This window comes from Notechis scutatus, chromosome 3, assembly GCF_049901735.1.
Source record: "Notechis scutatus isolate UNSWTSFEM ecotype Mainland chromosome 3, rNotScu1.2, whole genome shotgun sequence".
In the NCBI taxonomy this organism is placed as follows: domain Eukaryota; kingdom Metazoa; phylum Chordata; class Lepidosauria; order Squamata; family Elapidae; genus Notechis; species Notechis scutatus.
Window position 1 is genome coordinate 2695229 of NC_142011.1, and position 19613 is coordinate 2714841.

The 19613-nt window shown below is 44.9% G+C and overlaps 2 protein-coding genes across 2 annotated transcripts in view; both read right to left on the bottom strand.

The window, feature by feature from the left end:
- The window catches only part of ASXL1 (ASXL transcriptional regulator 1), a 36572-nt gene extending 28902 nt beyond the window's left edge, over positions 1-7670 (bottom strand). Inside the window, 1 exon segment of the mRNA XM_087962323.1 lies at positions 6974-7670. Within this exon segment, the coding sequence (XP_087818449.1) occupies positions 6974-7033 (60 nt within the window). The 5' untranslated portion in view covers positions 7034-7670.
- Positions 7671-8612: 942 nt separating this feature from the next.
- Positions 8613-19613, bottom strand: part of KIF3B (kinesin family member 3B) — a 29754-nt gene continuing 18753 nt past the window's right edge. The window contains exons 5-9 of the mRNA XM_087962333.1: positions 19458-19576; positions 17955-18068; positions 16110-16215; positions 13475-13653; positions 8613-11319 (exon numbers count right to left, since the gene is read on the bottom strand). Of these exons, the coding sequence (XP_087818459.1) occupies positions 11229-11319; positions 13475-13653; positions 16110-16215; positions 17955-18068; positions 19458-19576 (609 nt within the window). The 3' untranslated portion in view covers positions 8613-11228. The remainder of the gene's footprint in view (positions 11320-13474; positions 13654-16109; positions 16216-17954; positions 18069-19457; positions 19577-19613) is intronic.

Below are 19613 nucleotides of genomic sequence, written 5' to 3' on the forward strand. Positions count from 1 at the left end.
AAGGAAGGAAGGAAGTCCATGGACATTGGAGTTACATGAGCTCCAGGACACTGTAACTATCTTAAATAGGAATCAGATGCTAAGTATCTGAATTTTCATCACCTGTCCACAGAGATGCTGCAACAGTTGTAAGTGTAAAAAAAATGGTCATAAGTCAAGGACTATCTGTATTTTACAAATGTCCAATTTTCAGCGGTGGCTACATTCATAATTCTTTAAAATCTCCTGTCACACTATGAACAACTTTGCACTAAATGTGCATTGGTCAGTACTCAAAGAGACAGGCAGGGAAATCAGCTAAGAATAAGAATAAAAGTTTCGACCAGAAAGAGGAATCTTGCAAAGGGTGGCCATAAACGAATTGTGCATTTTCACAGATTTTTTTTTCTTAGTCTGTGAAAAGAAAGGTTACTTCCTGAAAGTTGCAGTGCGATTAGGCAACTGAATAATGCAGAGCCTACAAAAAGCTGAGTGTGCCATTTGCAAGACTGCAGTAGTTCACTTCACTTTGCAAGTGGGAAAAATGTTATTTAAAGAAATGTATTAATAGATGAGGAATTTATTCCTTAAATAGCTATCACATTCCAATTCTCTATATGAACCTCACATCTTCTTCGGATTTCTACAACTAGGGAAAACATTTTTGCTTTTTAAAGGAGAAATGCAATCTCCCCACCCCAAATGCCAAAAACCCAAACCAAAGATATTTATTTCTCCATTCAAGATTTCACAATTTAAAATTTAGGAGTTTTTTTTCCACCACAGCTACTAACCATATTCCTAGGGAAAAAATCCTTCACAAGTAACCTTGGAATGTGATTAATAAAGACAGCTCAGAGTTACTTAACACAATATTTATATATGTATGTTTTCCATTCAAGTAAATGTTCATAAAATGGCAACCCATGTATATAAAAATAAATGTTTCTATTCCAGAGTAAATAACATCACATTCTTTACAAATACTTGACACATATTTGATATGTAAAAGACCTTTTCAAACAGATATTAAGAAATTTAACCTATTTACTGACAGCTTCTTCGGGGAAATTATTTTCTCCTCAAATGTAAAAAAACCCATAACCTTAAACATCCACCAATACTGTAATCCATGTTTTCTTTTTTTTCCTCACATTTGCCGAATAGTACAACAAAATTGTATAGTTTTGATGAGTGACTTTCTTCTAAAAGTGCCTTCCTTTCCCAGAACCAAAAGCTCTGTGAAAACACTTAAAAGATAGGTTTCTTTCATATCTAAAAGAAGGCCTGGTTATTTTTTTTTTTAAAAGATGGTGCAGCATCCAGCACCATCCAGCAGCATCCATAATACATAAGTCTATTTTAATCGGTACCTTACCCAAAGAAAGAAAATAAATCACCTCTATTCACTGGATATTCCCTCATTACAGAAATCCTATCTAAAACATAAAAGTAACCCCCTGAGCTTGAATACAAAATTAAAATTCCCTGTTATAGGCAATCCTCAACTCATGACAACTGAGCCCAAAACTTCAATTGCTAAGGAAGGCAATTAATTGTTAAGTGAGTTTTTCTGCATTTTTTTACCTTTCTTGCCACCCTTGCTAAGCAAATCCTTGCAGCTGTTCAGTTAGTAAAGTGGTTGTTAAGTGAATCTTGTTTATGATCCCTTTGCTTGTCAGAAGGTTGCAGTAGGGGCTCACGTGACTTTGGGACATGGCAACCGCCATAAATACGAACCCATTGGTTAAGTGGCTGAATTCTGATCACATGACTCAGGGGAATGCTGCCAGCGTTGGGTCAAAAATGGTCGCAAGTCGTTTTTTTCAGTGCTTTTGCAACTGCACAGTCATTAAACAAATGGTTGTAAGTTGAGGACTTATCTGTATAGCTGGTGAAACACAGGGCAAAAGAACTTGCACAAGTTCAATTCTAAGTGGTTTTTTTTTAAAAAAAAATATTCAATGTATTTTGTATGCCAATTCTAACCCAGGAAGAGAAACGTCTTTTCGTAAAAATATATTATATTTCATCTGTCCCTAATAATAATATTTTATCAAGTGCTGCTGCTTTCACACTTATGGCCATTGCAGCACCCCCAAGATCATGGGATCAAAATTCCGACGCTTGGAAACTGACTTGTATTTATGACGGTCGCAGTGTCCTATGGTCATATGGTCCCCTTTTACGACCTTTTGACAAGCAAAGTCAATGGGGAAGCAGGATTCACTTAACAACCGTGTGACTGACTTAACAATTGCAGTGATTCTCTTAACAACTGTTGCAAGAAAGGTTGTAAAATGGGGCGAAACTCACGCAACAATTGTCTCGCTCAGCCACAAAAGTATCTGGGGCTCAATTGTGGTTGTAAGTCAGGGGATTACCTGTAGGAGTGCAGCTGACTTTTACCACGGTTGAATTAACATACATTTTGCCCTAGGAAGTGAAAATATAAAATGTAGGGTTTTTCATATTTTTTTTTGCAAATAGTTCCTAAAATTGTCACACAACTAGCCTTGGAGATTATATATATATATTCTCCCTCGTTAGCTATTCAACCTTTCCCTGATAAACACAATCTGATTGTGTGTGTGTGCGTGCGTGTGTGTGTGTGAGAGAGAGAGAGAGAGAGAGAGAGAGCGCTTTGCAAACTTTTTCCTAGGGCTGCAATAAACCCCTGTATGCTGATGCCTTTGAAAATCAGTCAGTTAGTACATGATAAAGGTATGCAAGAGGCACACATAAGAACATTCCATTTTACTCCTAGTGGTCTGTGAATTTTTCACCAAGTTGGTCCTCTAAAACAGGAAGTGGCTTTTGGTGCTTGCTCCAGAGCCAAGATAAGCAAATCCTTTTCATTAGCTTTTAAATGATCTTATGTATACATGCTGCTTGTATCCTACATGACATTGGGGACTTATTTTGTGCCCTTATTCTGGCATGTTTAGATACAGGATAGTTAAACGTGTCAGCACTAAGTCATAAGGCATAGAGAAGCCTATTGATGCTTATTTTTTATTATTTTCCTTGCAGAAACCAGCAGTTAAGGAACAGTTGGGGGGGGGGGGAGAGACAGAGAGAGGGAGAGAGTGGCCTAATGGTTAAGGCACCAAGCTAAAAAGCAGGAGTCCATGAGTTCAAATCACATCTTAGGCATAAAAACCAGCTGGGTGACTTTGGGCCAGTCATTCGGTCTCTTAGCCCAACTCACCTCACAGGGTTGTTGTTGTGGGGAAAGGAGGAGGAGGAGGAGGAGGAGGAGGAGGAGGAGGAAGGAATTATGAGGACCATTTGCTTGACTTATTTGTAGAAATAATAAAGCTGGGATTAATTTTTTTTTAATCGGTAACTTTGGTGTACTATACAGCTTCTTAAAACCACTCAGAAGTATCTGCAAAGTGTCACCTAGTCAGTTTGAAGACGGAAATACAGGTAGTCCTTGACTTTTGACCACAATCGAGGCCAAAATTTCTGATGCTAACTTTTCTTGCCCCATTTATTAAGTGAATCACTGCAGTTGTTAAATTAGTAACACATTTGTTAAGTGAATCTGGTTTCCCCATTGATTTTGCTTGGCAAAAGGTCGCAAAAGGGGATCACGTGACCCCAGGCCACTGCAACCGTCATAAGTACATGCCAGTTGCCAAACATTCAAATTTTGGACATGTGACCATGGGGATGTTGCAATGGTCATAAGTGTGAAAAACAGTCATCAGTCATTTTTTTCAGTGCCATTATAACCTTTGAACGGTCACTAAATGTAGCATTGTAAGTCAAGGACTACCTGTATACATGCTCTCACCATTCATTTCTTCCCTAATTAGAAAACAATGACAGCTTTAAGAATTAAGTATAAAGATCGTTATAATAAAAAACAATGACCTGCTTTAGGAATTAACCAGCTTTAAAAAGAAGCTACTTTTACACTTTAAAAAGAAGCGAATTTCACAGTTCTCTGACATTTTCCTTTGTGTACACACACACACACACACACACAAAGTAAAAATGGCAGTTTTCACTGCCTGATAACAGAATACATAACCATTTCTCAAGATATCCATCCCTCTACATTTGCTTTGTCTTCCAATCTGCCCCAAAGCAGCTGGCGTGACACACTGAGGAACTTAAAAAACACTTTATCAACTGGAAAAATGTTTTCTTTACATTCTGTCTCATCCTTCCTCATTCCCATAAAACCAGATAGAGAAATAGATTAGTCCAGTGTTTCTCTAAGCTGACTGGGGAATTCTGGGAATTGAAGTCCACACATTTTAAAGCTGCCAAGGTTAAGGAACATTGGGTTAGTCTCCACAATTCCCAACTCCATAATGCCGCTATCGGAGTAGCTGGCTCAGGTCAGACTGGAAAAGTTTCCTTTTCAACAGGAAAGTGGGCTGCCTTCCAAGTTCAAAGTTAATTCATGAGTGTTGATCCAAAAATGTATTTTTTGCAGTTTTCCACACATCCCTTGTTGTGTTTATATATGGTGCTTGATCTCTATGCTAAATATATCCATGAAACCATATTACGTATCACAAGGATTCTGCAAATCCTTATGAAGTAAATGCAAATGAGTCTTGCTTTCATGCTAACATGGAATTATTCACCACACTCCCTAATCAAGACACAAACTGAAATTCAGAACATCTCATGGTTTTCGTTCCTCCAAGCTTTTTCCGCAAAATGAAGCTAAGCTATAAACCAGAAAAGTTGAGAAATCCACAGGTAAACCATCCTTACTCTCCACTGCGTATAATACAAAAGAGGATGAGATAGCAAGGTTTCCAGGTTCACGCAACACCCAAATCATGTTCTAAGAAGCCTCCAAAGCCTTTTTTTCCCAAGGGATGATAGCTTAGGAATGTCTTTCAAGGGCAAATGCTGCTCCCACAACCCACCCTGCAGGCTGGGCCCTATCTGCAGCCCTGGCTCAGGAGACCCTGCCTCGCCTATGTATAAATAAAGAGAGTTCGGTCGGGTGGTTAAGGCGCCAGGCTAGAAAACAGGAGAGTCTGAGTTCGAGTCTTGTGTTAAGCATCAAAGCCAGATGAGTGATTTTGGTCCAATCACTGGGACATGGCGAGTTCTAGTTCCACCTTAGGCATGAAAGCCAGCCAGGTGACTTTAGGCCAATCACCAGGAGATTGTGAGTTCTAGTCGTGTCTTAGGCATGAGATTGGGTCAGTGACTTTGGGTCTCCCTCTCAGCCCAACCCACCTCACTGGGTTATTGTTGTGGGGAAAGTAAGAAGAAAAAGGAACATTCAATATGCCCAAAGTCTTGAGTTATTTGTAAAAACAACCAAGGCGGAAGGATAGATAGATAGATAGATAGATAGATAGATAGATAGATAGATAGATAGATAGAACAGACAGATGATACATAGATAATATAGATAGATGATATATATATATCAGGGCTGTCAAACTCACATCGTCACGGCGGCATCACATGAAGTATCAGGACTTCCCCCCCCCCCTTTTGTTAAACTGGGTGGGGGCGGGACCAGCATGTGACACATCTGGCCCGCAGGCTGCGAATTTGACACCCCTGATATAGATAATAAATAGATGATAAGATAGATAAGATAGATGATAGACAGATAGATGATTGATAGATATAGATAAGATAGATGATAAATATCATTGCCCAGAATATCACTGGGCTCCAGCTACCAGCCCTGGACAACACCTTCGTCTCTCGCTGTTTGAGAAAGTCGCCCAACATTCTCAGAGACTCTTCCCATCCTGCTCACAATCTTTCTGAAGCTGTTGCCTTCTGGCAGAAGATACAGAACCATTAAAATTCGGACCACACGTTTTTCTGAGCAGTTTTTATCCCAGAGCTATAATTACACTTAACAATGAACTTAAGGACCACCATCAGTGAGGTGTTGGACAGGATTACTTGGTCTGTGGTGTGGAGGCTTGTGTGTTTTTTAGGAGGCGGGGAATTTTGGCGGATGTGTGTGTGTTTGGGGATTGTCGTGTGTGTGTGTGTGTGTGTTGAGTCTTGTCTCTGGGTGTTATGTGAATTTCGTTGCATGTGTACACTGTGTATATACGTACAATGACAATAAAAAATTCAATTCAATAGTTCCAGGTTGCTTCTCTGCTTGCTTAGTTTTCATCCTTTGCTTCTTGTCCTGCCTTCTGGTGCTTTAAGAGAATAAGTTGACCCCTCCACACTCCTCTCTGTGGCAGCCCCTCAAATATTGGAAGACTGCTATCCTGTCCCCCCTGGTCCTTCTCTTCGTTAAAAAAGACATCCCCAATTCCTGCAGCTGTTCTTCTTTTCCATCTTATCTTAGTCCATCACTCTTTCTCAGCCAAGCCCACCTCAAGGGGTTGTTGTGGTGGTGGTGGTGGGGAAACAGGAGACCATAGCATCAAAGGGCCGAATTTGTAGTACGTACAATGACAGTAAAGAATTCAATTCAATTCAAAGAGATGATTGATACAGATAAGATAGATGATAAATAGATGATAGATGATAAATTGATATATGGATGATAAGAGAAGACAAATAGATGATAGATATAGAAGAGACAGACAATACCTATAGATGCATACATACATACATAGGAACACACACACATATATATCCCGCCTTGATTGTTTTTACAAATAACTCAGAGCTGTGAGCATACTGAATGCTCCTGTCTCCTCTTACTTTGACCACAACACACAAACACACACGTACATAACTGTGTGTGTGGATATATATTTATATATATGCCTTACGTGTGTGTGTGTGTGTGTGTGTGTGTGTATACACACACACACACATACACGTAAGGCATATATATAAATATATATCCACACACACAGTATGTACGTGTGTATACACACACACACACACAAACACACACAGAGGACTCCCCACCCCAGGCGCGAAAACAACCCCCCCACAAGCCTCCTGAGGGGACGGGACCCCCAGCTCTCCCGCGTGGCTCCGGCTGAGCCCCCCCACCCCCAGTCCCGGCCCCGCTCACCAGGCGGGCGGCCTCGGCCCACGTGCGCTCCTTCTTCCTCCGCTGCTTCATCTCCTTCATCTTCTTCCTCCTCCTCCTCCTCCGGGCGGGCGGGCGGGAGAGCGAGCTGACCGGGCGGACGCGCGCGCACGCGAAGTGTGTGTAATGGGGGAGGGGGAAGAGAGCAGGCCGCGGGCGGGCGGGCGGGCTGGCGGCGGCGGGAGCGCGCCTGGCGCGAGGAGGCGACCGTTACTCGGGCGGGGCTGCGGGCGAGCGCGGGCTTCGAGGAGGAGGAGGAGGGTGTGGGCGCGCGCGCAGCCCACCCACCCCCGGGCGGCTATGAGGCGAGGGGATTAAAAAAAAAAAAGCAAAAAAAAAAACAGACGGCGGCTGAGGCGACGGGCGCGCGCGTCAAGGAATGCGGCGGCGGCGGCCAAGGCCCGACATAACAACCGGAGAGGGAGGTCAAGGTCTCTCCCGCAAAGGCGGGCGGGAAAAAGGAGGAAGAGGAGGGGGAAAAAAATAATAATAATTAAAAAAAAGCCCGAGGATGAAGAACAGGAGGAGGAGGGGCGGATGGCGCGCTCGCTCGCCTGAGAAGAGAGAGAGAGAGAGAAAAGGAGGCTGGGTGACGGAGGCGCGCTAGGCCCGAACGGTGGCCGCGGAGGGTCAGCCCGCCCCGATCTGCGAGGCGCGCGCGCTTGCGTTGCGTTTGGAGCGAGAGCGGGGCGAGGAAGACGGGGAGGGGGGGGAGGGAGCGTTCGAAGGCGAGCCTGGCAGCCGCGCGCGCGGGGCAAGACGGGAGTTGCAGTCCCGGAAACGAAACGGGGAAAAGAAGACGAGAGCGGAAGGCGGGTCTCTGTGGGGCGGCGCTGGCCATGCGCCCTCGCCGCGGGGCATGACGGGTAAAAAGGCGACAGGGCCCAGGCCCGCCCCGGTTGTAGGCCGCAGGGAAGCCGAGGATAGACGGAGATGGGAGCGTAGCTGTGACGCCCCTGGCCTTGCTGGCGGCTGTGGACGATGGGAGTCTGGAAGGAGGAGCCGGGGTTGCGGGGAGTGCTGCTTTCCAGATGGGGCGCGGAAGCGAAATAAGGGAAATGGCTACAAGAAAAGTAGAGGGCAGAGAAGAGCAACAAAGAGGATTAAGGGGACGAGGCTCAAACTCTTATGGAGAACGGTTGCTGGAACTGGGCTTGGCTAGTTTGATGACTAGAAGGACTAGGGGTGATGGGATAGCAGGGTTCCAATATTTGAGGGGCTGCCCCAAAGAAGAGGGGGGTCCACCTATTCTCCAAAGCCCCAGAAGGCAGGATAAGAAGCAATGGGTGGAAACTAATCAGAGAGAAGCAACTGTGAGAAACTACCTAACAGTGAGGACAATAAACCAGTGGAACAACTTGCCTCCAGAAATTGTGGGTGCTCAAAACACTGGAGGTTTTTTAAGAAGAGGCTGGACAGCTATTTAATCTGAAATGGTGTAGTGTAGGCTCTTCTGCTTGAGCAGGGGGCTGGACTAGAAGACCTCCAAGGTCCCTTCCAATTCTGTTTATTCTATTACTTTATTCTATTCTAAAAATCTTTTTGCATCATGCTATTACAAATTATGAAAGCTGGCATATATGTATGGTGTGAAATAAAACAATGCAAAACTCCGAGGAAATGTGTTATTTTACATACAATAAATCCAGATGATTTTTTTTATTATTTTTGCAGGAGCACTTTTACATTCCTAGACAAGAGAGGCTATTACAGAGAGACAAGCTTTAAATCCATGGACAGGAAAAGAACTATTGACAAGGGTTCTTTTATGTACAGATAAAACAGTAGTCGGTTAGGTACAATCCCAGGAAGGAAACATTGCTTGCATAAAAACAGTAGCATCTCTCACATCCCCGTCCTTTGAATAATATTCCCGTTGCAATTCCCGCTGGAACCAAGGGAAGCTTATTCAACCCAGTGAATGAATTTTCCATAGGCCTTAATAGATCCTCTGCTGCAGGTGCCTCAAACTTTTAGCAACTTTTAAGACTTGTGGACTTCGACTCCCAGAATTCCCAGAATTCCCCAGCCGGCATCACGAAGTCGAAGCCCACAAGCCTTAAAAGTTGCCAAGGTTGGAGAACCCTGCTCTATTGGTTTAGCCTGGTACCCAACGTTTAATATGCACAGCATGGCATGGGATATGAAGAAACAATTCAACATACTTAGGGATACCAAGTGAGGAAGGGCTGCCTTAAATAACAAGGCAGTAGCTGACACCGTGGCTTATTACAATATTTCCAAAGAGGGTGCCGGCTTCAGAAAACACTAAGAAGACAGTACATGAAAGATTAAAGATGGAGAAAAAATTGAGGCGTGGGAAAAGCAGGGGACTACCAATGGTCTCAAAGTCAGAAATGCAGCCATTAGGGAAACAGTTAAATGCTCCCCACTTCTTTTCTTTGGATTCGTCGCTGAACTCCCTCCACCCTCTTGAGCCAGTCAATTCTTTTAATTACAAAGGGAATCAGCCCCACACCAAATAGGAAATGGACTTGGCAGACCAAGGGGATCTGTTTCATACGATTCTTTAAAGACCAACCAGCTCGCCAAATTAAAACACCCCACTGACCCTGTGGCTGATCAGCTTCTCGCCCTTAACAAGAAACGTACTTGGCAAATTCATCAGCAGAAGGTCTGGGGAGCAATGCCGGGCCTCCCTGAGGCACCATGCCAGCAGAATGCCTCTCGGGGCGTCCTTATATGGGGTGGGGGGGGGAACGAGACCATGGAATTCGTACGCTTCTCCCCCTCCGAAGAGTGACGAGAAGGCGTAACAAGGACGAAAAGACCCTTTAACACTTAAGAGTATGCCTTGAGATCAGTTCTCACAAGACAAGACAGCTGAAGAACATGGACGTGAAAAACATTCGGAGAAGGGAGCTGATGAGGATATATTCACAGTTAACGACCGTCGGTGTAAAAACAAAAAAAAAAGAGACAGCTGAACTTGCAATGTGCAACCATGTTAAATATACAAACCGAACTATAAAACAATACGAAGCGAAGGGGGGGGCACAGTCTTCAGTAGTTGGAAATATCCCCCCCTCCTTTTAGTAGCATCTCACTTTCCACACAGGCTGCTTGGTAACTTACTATTAAATAAGAAATTAGTAGGAGCGGAAAGAGGACAGGAGTTGGAATCTCTCAACCAAAGGTCCTGGGAAGCCCGGCCCCTTAGGAGCCCCTCTCAAACTTGGCTCTGATTTAACCTCCGCCACTGAGAGGAGAGTAGTTGTTCTCCCTTCAGAGGTTTTAATTTCTCCCAGGGAGGGAAACTGGAGGCAAGTAGCGAGGTCAGGTGAGCTACAGCGGAAGACAAGGACGCATCGGTCCCTGAATGCTCCCAGGTTGCAGAGAATGGGGTGGCGAGGAGAGGAAGAGCTGAGGGTGTGTGGGCGATTGTTAGACCAGGTAGCCCCTGCTGGTCTTCGTGGTCGAGGTCTCCAGGAAACCGACCCACCTGGAACCTTTTTAAAAACCCCTCCTTGTAAACAAGCCAAGGATTGGTGAATTTCCTACCTTCTAAAGCCAAAAAGGGAAAAAAAAGGCAGATTTTGAAACCTTTTCCCTTTGCGTCTGTACCGAAAGCTCTCGCGGTGTCTTTTGATCTCGCCCTCTTTCCCGCCCCCCCCCCAATTTGGAGGCGTTTTTTCCAACCCAACCCTCACCTATCCAGTCTTTTATGGAAAGGGGAGGTGGGGGGGGAAAAAAACAACCAAACCATGGCTAGCAAAAATAAATAAAAATAAATCCCCTTGGTCACTTCTCAACCTTGTTCTCAGGCGTCATCGAGGTGATTGCGGCGAGATTTGCCCTCGGCTCCGGGGACGAGAGCGCGCCAGGGCGAGAGACAAGCGAGAGGACCACGGGGGTTGGGGGGAGGGCAGGCAAGGGGACACACCCACCCACCCCCGTGCTTCTCTTGGCTTCTAACACACACTAATGTAACTCATGCATTTCTGATTTCCTAATGAAAGGCTCCTTCGCCTTCTCAGCCCCCCACTGCCCGAGGCGCAAATCGTTCCTTTTGCGCGGGCGAGAGAGAGCGGCCCTCGTAGACCTGTCCTACCAGGTGCAGAAAGGGGGTTGCTGTTTCCTTGTCAAAGAAAGGGGCCCTCCTTCTGGACTTCGGCCTCTTTTAAAGTGCCCCCCCGTCCCCCTTTTGCAGGTTGTTCACATGCCTCTGCATTGACGGCCGAATGGGAGCCGTGCCCTCAAGCGGGAGCGACCGGGCTTACTTGGGGACCAGCCCGCGAGACTGGGGGTACAGCTGAGAGCTGGAGGCGCTGGAGGGCGAGCTGCCAGACTTCCTTCCAGTTTTAGGCCTGCGGGATACAAAATGGAGGAGCGTGAAGGAGAAGCAACTTTCTGAACGAAAATCCCTGTGCGTTCACGGGCAGAAAACGAAACAAAAGGCGACAAATCTCACACCGTATTCTTAGAAAGAATTTCATTGGTTGTATACGTGCGGCTAACAAAGAGTCCCTGGGTTTGTGCCTTGGCAAAGATCTTGTCTGGATCCTTAGGTTTTAAGTCTTTTGTGCCCTGCTTTTATTATTTTTATACATAACAAGGTGGAGAATATGATCTAAATCCTCCTTCCTCCTATTTTTTTCCCCACAACAAGGTGAATTGGGCTGAGAGTGAGTCACTGTGGCTGTCAGGATTCCAGAAATTATCCGTTCCAATCACTAACTCCGAAACAACCATAATCTTAAAAGTGCTTTATTAAAACAGAAATTTGGCATGTCTGTGGAATTCTGAAACTAAACTTTCCTCCCCGACTTCCCACAAGACTCAACCTACACTTTTCTTTCACATCATAAATCACGTGAACCAATCACCCTTCAGCTACAATTCTTGCTGCACCATAGAGAATGACCTTGAAGGTGTTACATATCTATTTTGTCTACTGAAAGCTACTCAAACAACGGCAGTCCCCTTTCCTCCTCTGCAGTTGTGTGGCAGCTTTTAATAAGGATTCCAAAGCTGACACTGGCTTTCATGCCTAACACAGGACTAGAACTCACCGTCTCCTGGTGATTGGCCCAAAGTCACCCATCCAGCTTTCCTACCTAAGGTGGGACTAGAACTCACACTATCCTGGTTATTGGCCCAAAGTCACCTAGCTGGCTTTGATAATCTAAGGTGGAACTATAATTCAATGTCTCCTGGTGATTGGCCCAAAGTCACCCATCCAGCTTTCCTACCTAAGGTGGGACTAGAACTCACACTATCCTGGTTATTGGCCCAAAGTCACCTAGCTGGCTTTGATAATCTAAGGTGGAACTATAATTCAATGTCTCCTGGTGATTGGCCCAAAGTCACCCATCCAGCTTTCCTACCTAAGGTGGGACTAGAACTCACACTATCCTGGTTATTGGCCCAAAGTCACCTAGCTGGCTTTGATAATCTAAGGTGGAACTATAATTCAATGTCTCCTGGTGATTGGCCCAAAGTCACCCATCCAGCTTTCCTACCTAAGGTGGGACTAGAACTCACACTATCCTGGTTATTGGCCCAAAGTCACCTAGCTGGCTTTGATAATCTAAGGTGGAACTATAATTCAATGTCTCCTGGTGATTGGCCCAAAGTCACCCATCCAGCTTTCCTACCTAAGGTGGGACTAGAACTCACACTATCCTGGTTATTGGCCCAAAGTCACCTAGCTGGCTTTGATATCTAAGGTGGAACTATCATTCAATGTCTCCTGGTGATTGGCCCAAAGTCACCCATCCAGCTTTCCTACCTAAGGTGGGACTAGAACTCACACTATCCTGGTTATTGGCCCAAAGTCACCTAGCTGGCTTTGATAATCTAAGGTGGAACTATCATTCAATGTCTCCTGGTGATTGGCCCAAAGTCACCCATCCAGCTTTCCTACCTAAGGTGGGACTAGAACTCTGTCTCTCCCACTTTCTAGGCCAGCACAAGAACTACTAGACCAAACTGGGTCTTTTTAAAAAAAAAAAAAAAACCAAAATTCAAAGCAGTGTTTCTCAACCTTAGCAGCAAAAAGATGTCTGGATTTCACTCCCAGAATTCCTCACGGACTTCAACTCCCCAGAATCTTCAACCTGCCAAGATTGAGTAACGCTGAGTTATGTACACACAAGTCTTCCTTTATCGAACGTATTTACAGAGACCGGAGGGAATGTGTGCTGTTTTCTAGGCTTCCTCTAGATCAGGGGTGTCCAACCTTGGCAACTTTAAGACTTGTGGACTTCAACTCCCAGAATTCCTCAGCCAGCAAAGCTGGCTGAGGAATTCTGGGAGTTGAAGTCCACAAGTCTTAAAGTTGCCAAGGTTGGACACCTGATCTAGATCTTCTATTTCAGAAATTCCTGCATCTCTAGCAGATCATGGTTGCTGTTTTTTTACAGACATCTCTCCCCCAATTAAGGGGGCTGGAAGCCAACCAATTCAGCCACCCAACTTCTCAGACCTACAAAAGAATAGTGGATTAAAATACCATCTCACCGAGATTTAGACTTCTTGTTCGACGTACTCTCGAAAGTAGACGCGTCCACTTGGATCTCATCTTCATCTTGCAAAGCGGCTTCTAGAGCGGCCTGGACTTTGGGGGCGATGGCCGGGCCCTCATAATCCCGCGTAGTCCGACTGGGCATATCCAGTTCCAGCAGGACAATGTTTTCTGCCTAAAGAGTCCAAATTCAGCAGAGATCAATACTGGATTATTTCAATAGTGCAATGTCTTGCTTTTTTTAAATTGGTTGGTTTTTTTTTCTAGGTTTGTTTTTAAAAATATTCTCTTTATTTTGGGTTGATTGTTGTCTTTTGTAAGCCACGCTAACATGTAAGGAGGGGCTTATAATTCTCATAATGAAGTGTGAGACAATTAATAAAGGCCTTAGATCAGAGTTCCACAGGGATCTTCTCAACTCACTAGGAATTGGATAAGGATCCCAGGAATTTAAGGATAGCAATAGCACTTAAGACTTATATGCCGCTTCACAATGCTTTAGTGCCCTCTCTAAGCAGTTTACAGAATCAGCCTCTTACCCCCAACAATCTGGGTCCTCATTTTACCCACCTCAAAAGGAAGAAAGGTCGAGTTAACCTGGAGGGATTTGTACTACCAAATTGCAGGCAGCCGGCAGGCAGCAGAAGTAGCCTGCAGGATTGTACTCCAACCACTACACCACCAGGGCTCAGGGAGGTTAAAGAAGGAAGGAGGGAGGAAGAAAGTAGGGATGGAAGGAGGAGGCAGGAAGGAAGGAGAATGGAGGGCAGATAAACAGGAAGAAAGGAAGGAGGGGAGGGAGAGAAGGAAGGAAGGAAGGAAGGAAGGAAGGAAGGAAGGAAGGAAGGAAGGAAGGAAGGAAGGAAATGGGAAAGGCAGGATGGTAGCAATAGCACTTATATACCGCTTTATAGTGCTTTTACAGCCCTCTCTAGGCAGTTTTATAGAGTCAGCCTGTTGCCTCCAACAATCTGGGTCCTCATTTTACCCACCTCGGAAGGATGGCAAGCTGAGTCAACCTTTAGAAAGAAGGAAGGAAGGAAGGAAGGAAGGAAGGAAGGAAGGAAGGAAGGAAGGAAGGAAGGAAGGAGGAGGAGGGAGGGAGGGAGGGAGGAAGGAAGGAAGGAAGGAAGGAAGGAAGGAAGGAAGGAAGGAAATGGGAAAGGCAGGATGGTAGCAATAGCACTTATATACCGCTTTATAGTGCTTTTACAGCCCTCTCTAGGCAGTTTTATAGAGTCAGCCTATTGCCTCCAACAATCTGGGTCCTCATTTTACCCACCTTGGAAGGAAGGAAGGAAGGAAGGAGGGAGGAAGGGAGGGAGGGAGGGAGGAAGGAAGGAAGGAAGGAGGGAGGGAGGAAGGGAGGGAGGAAGGAAGGAAGGAAGGAAGGAAGGAAGGAAGGAGGGAGGGAGGGAGGGAGGGAGGGAGGGAGGGAGGGAGGAAGGAAGGAAGGAAGGAAGGAAGGAAGGAAGGAAGGAAGGAAGGAAGGAAGGAAGGAAGGAAGGAAGAGCAATAGAAACAGCACTTAGACTTATATACCACTTTATAGTGCTTTCCAGCCCTCTCTAAGCGGTTTAAAGAGTCAGCCTATGACTCCCAACAATCTGGGTCCTCATTTTACCCATCTCGGAAGGACGGAAGGCTGAGTCAACCATGAGCCTGGTGAGATTTGAGCTGCCAAACTGCTGGCAGCCGTCACTCAGCAGAAATAGTCTGCAGTACAGGTAGTCCTCGACTTACAACAGTTCGTTTTAGTGACCATTTGAAGTTACAGCGGCAATAAAAAAAGTGACCTATGACCATTTTTCACACTTATGACCATTCCAGCTTTCCCATAGTCACATTCAGATGTTTGACAACTGGTTCACAGTTATGACAGCTGCTGTGTCCCGGAATCACATTGATCCCCTTTTGCGACCTCTGGACAAGCACAATCAACGGGGGAAACCAAGAACCCCTTAACGGCTGTTTTGACGAATCTAAGAACTGCAACGATTCCCTTAGCCAACCAATGGGGCACACCCCATTTAACAGTCATGACCACAACGGACCCCCAAATTTATATGGCCGGGTGAGACATTTGGGAGGCGAGTTTTGCCCCCATTTTACGGCATTTCTTGCCGCAAATTTTGAAGGGAATCGCTGCCGTTCTTAAATTGGTAACCCGGATGTTAAGTGAATTCCCCCATTGATTTGGCTCGTCGGGTCGTCGCAAAAGGGGACACTGCAACGGTCGTAAATGGGAGTCAAGTTGCCAACTATCTTGAGTTTTGATCAGGTGACCATGGGGACACTCATAAGTGTGAAAAAATGGTCCCAAGTCACTTTTTTTTCGGTGACCTTGTAACGTTGAACAGTCACGAAATGAACTTTCATAAGTCGAGGACCGCCTGTACTCTTCACACAGTTCCAGACCACGAAGGGTGCTGGAGACCAGTGATCTCCAGAGAGAAATCACTTTTTTTCTTTCCTTTTTTTTACAGGACGTGAGGGCCTCTGTCTTTCCACTGAGTGCACACCTTCCTCAGGTGAGATAAGGGCTGGCTGGTACTTCTTTTACGCATCGCTTCTTATAGTTATTCCAGATCTCCCCCACCCACAACCCCAAAACATATAGACCGAGCTCACCCTGTACCGAGCTTCTGGACGGACCATCATGGACATCCTCGCATGCTGACTGAGGGGTCTCTTGTACCCCACAGCGGACACTGGCCTTCTCATCATCTGTTGGTTCCTGGAACGAGGAAGGGGACAGCAGGTCAAATACACAACAGCCTTTCTGTTTGTAAGACACACATACACACCATAAGATTCAGGGAGCCTCTCTGACCACAATGAAGACAATCATTTGTCTGAAATGGTCTAGTTTCCTGCCTTAGCAGGGGGTTGAACTAGAGGACCTTCAAGGTCCCTTTCCAACTCTAGTATTCTATTCTATTCTGTAATTTTATTTATATTTCATTCTATTCTATTCCATATTCTATTCTATGATTCTATTTCTATTCTATTCTATTCCATATTCTATTCTATTCTATTCTATTCCATATTCTATTCTATTCTGTAACTCTATTTCTATTCTATTTCTATTTCTATTCTATTCTATTCCATATTCTATTCTATGATTCTATGATTCTATGATTCTATGATTCTATTTCTATTCTATTCTATTCTATTATTCTATTCTATTATTCTATTCTATTCTATTCTATTCTATTCTATTCTATTCTATTCTATTCTATTCTTCTATTCTATTCTATTCCATTCCATTCCATTCCATATTCTATTCCATATTCTATTCTATGATTCTATTTCAATTCTATTCTATTCCATATTCTATTCTATTCCATATTCTATTCTATTCTGTAACTTTATTTCTATTCTATTCTATTCTATTCTATTCTATTCCATATTCTATTCTATGATTCTATTTCTATTCTATTCCATATTCTATTCTATTCCATATTCTATTCTATTCTGTAACTCTATTTCTATTCTATTTCTATTCTATTCTATTCTATTCTATTCTATTCCATATTCTATTCTATGATTCTATTTCTATTCTATTCCATATTCTATTCTATTCCATATTCTATTCTATTCTGTAACTCTATTTCTATTCTATTTCTATTCTAGTCTAATTCTATTCTTATTCCTAATGCTATTCTATTCCTTATTCTATTCTGTTCTTTTATTCTATTCTATTCTTTTATTCTATATTCTATTATATTCTATTTTATATTCTATTCTTATTCCTAATGCTATTCTATTCCTTATTCTACTCTATTCTATGAATAAAAGTTTAAACCTAAGGCTTTTTGCTTAATAATTGCCACAAAACAGATTGTAAAATCAGGCTGGGCCCTGGGTAATCCAATCTACATGCAAATTATGATCATGATGGGCAGGCTCTATTATTTAAAATCAAAGAGTGGCACAATCACCTTGCTGGCTCTCGAAACCAGAAAATCAGCGAAGGAACATCATGCCTCAAAACGTGGAGATCAGAACGGTAAGCTCCAATAACAGGTAGTCCTCAACTTATGACAACAATTGAGCCCAAAATTTCCATTGCTAAGCAAAACAAGTAAGTTTTCCCCCACCCCTTCTACCCATTTTGCGACCTTTCTTGCCACAGTTGTTAAGTGAAACACTGCGGTTGTGAAGTTAGTACCGTGGCTGTTAAAGTGATCTGGCTTCCCCACTGACTTGTTAGAAAGTCGCAAAAGAGAATCACGTGACCCTGGGACACTGAGACCGTTGTAAATAGGAGTCAGTTGGCAAGCACCTGGATTTTGATCAGTGACCACAGGGACATTGCAATGGTCGTTAAGTGTGAAAATCGGCCATGGGTCACTTTTTTCAGTGCCGTTGTATAATTTTGAACGGTCGCTACATGGACTGTTATAAGTTGAGGGCTACCTGTACCTAAAAACCAGGCGTGTCCCTCAACCCTCCAAGAGGAAGATGACTCACTCCAGTCGGGTGATGGGGTGAAGCTTCCACTGGTCCTCCTCCTCGTCAAAGAAGGATCTATTCATGATCTTGTTCTTCTCTTCCAGAGGAATGAAGTTCTCGATGATCAGGTGCCTGTGGGGAGATCGGCAAAGGGCAAAGTGAGATCCGGCGGCCTGGTGGGAATCCAGAAGATCTTTTCCTTGCTGGACTCCCATCTTTCAGGTCACTCAAGTAAATAAGTTCGTTCTTGTCTCTGGGACAGCTGACCACGGAGTTCCTTCCATCCCATGTTCTAGACCGGGGTGGGAAACTATGGCTTGGGGACTTCAATTCCCAGAATTCCTCAGGCAGCCATGCTGGCTATGGCCCCTTTATAGCAATAGCACTTAGACTTATATACCGCTTCACAGCCCTCTCTAAGCTAGGGGTCGCCAACCTTTTGGACCTCAGGGGACCACCAAACTCATACTTTTAAATCCCACGGACCAGAGACCCTGGGAAAATCCCCCCAAAAGTCTGCAGGAAAATCCCCCACCCCGTTTTCCTACCGATCGATCGTTCTTTATTTGGGATCGCAGGATACTGTCTCCAGCTCCGTTCTCAGGGGGAGACAGAGAGAGAGAGACTTTTGGCTTCATGCAAGGAAAGCAGCAGAAGCCACAGTAATCTTTCTTTCTCTCCCCCAAACTCCACCAGGAATTAGTCTTTGCCAATGCAACCTCTTGAAGCAGGAGGCCTTGCAGGGTCCCAAAGACTCATTTCTGGCGGAGTTTGAGGGAGAGAAAAAAAGACTTTGGCTGCTTTCCTTGCGTGCAGCCAAAAGCAGAAGAAGAAAGAAGTGGAAAGAAGCAGCCCGGTGGCCAGGCCAGGTGTATGGGGCACGTGGGACAAGTTCCCCCCCCCTCTGCCCTTTCCCCCCTCCCCTCACTACCTTGTGTTGTGCACAATGCAAGCGACGCAAGCTTTGTGTTCCCGCAGGCCATGTGGGCGGCACAGCCTTGTGTTCCTGCGCAGCCTGGATTAATTGCTTTGGGGTGGGTGACATTTTTCTGCGGACCTCCAAAATTTTCTCGTGGACCACCAGTGGTCCCTGGCCCACGGGCTGGCGACCACTGCTCTAAGCAGTTTAGTGTCAGCCTATTGTCCCCAAATAATCTGGGTCCTCATTTTACCGACCTCGGAAGGACGGAAGGCTGAGTCAACCTTCAGCCTGCTGAGATTGTAACTGCCAAATTACAGGCAGTCGGCAGGCAGCAGACGTAGCCCTGCAGTACGCATCTAAGCACCCCGCCGTTCTTAACTACTTCATCCCAGCACTGCCGCCAGCTGGCTATGGCTATGACTTGTGGACTTCAACTCCCAGAATTCCTGAGCCAGCCATGCTGGCTATGGCCCCTTCATGACTTAGCATGGTTGGCTCAGGAATTCTGGGAGTTGAAGCCCACAAGTCATAGAGGGGTCATAGTTCCCCATCTCTGCTCTAGACCTTAAAACAGTAATACATGGTTAGTTGGAACCTACTTCAGCTTGAGTTCCCGGGTCAGTTCGTTCTGGGTTTGTTCCAGTTCTTGTCTCTCTTTGATATGCTCCTCCTGCAGGTCGTGGATTTCGGCCTTCACAGCTTGCAGCTTAGAAAACAGCTGAAAGAGAGGAATACAGTTGTACAGCATGACATGG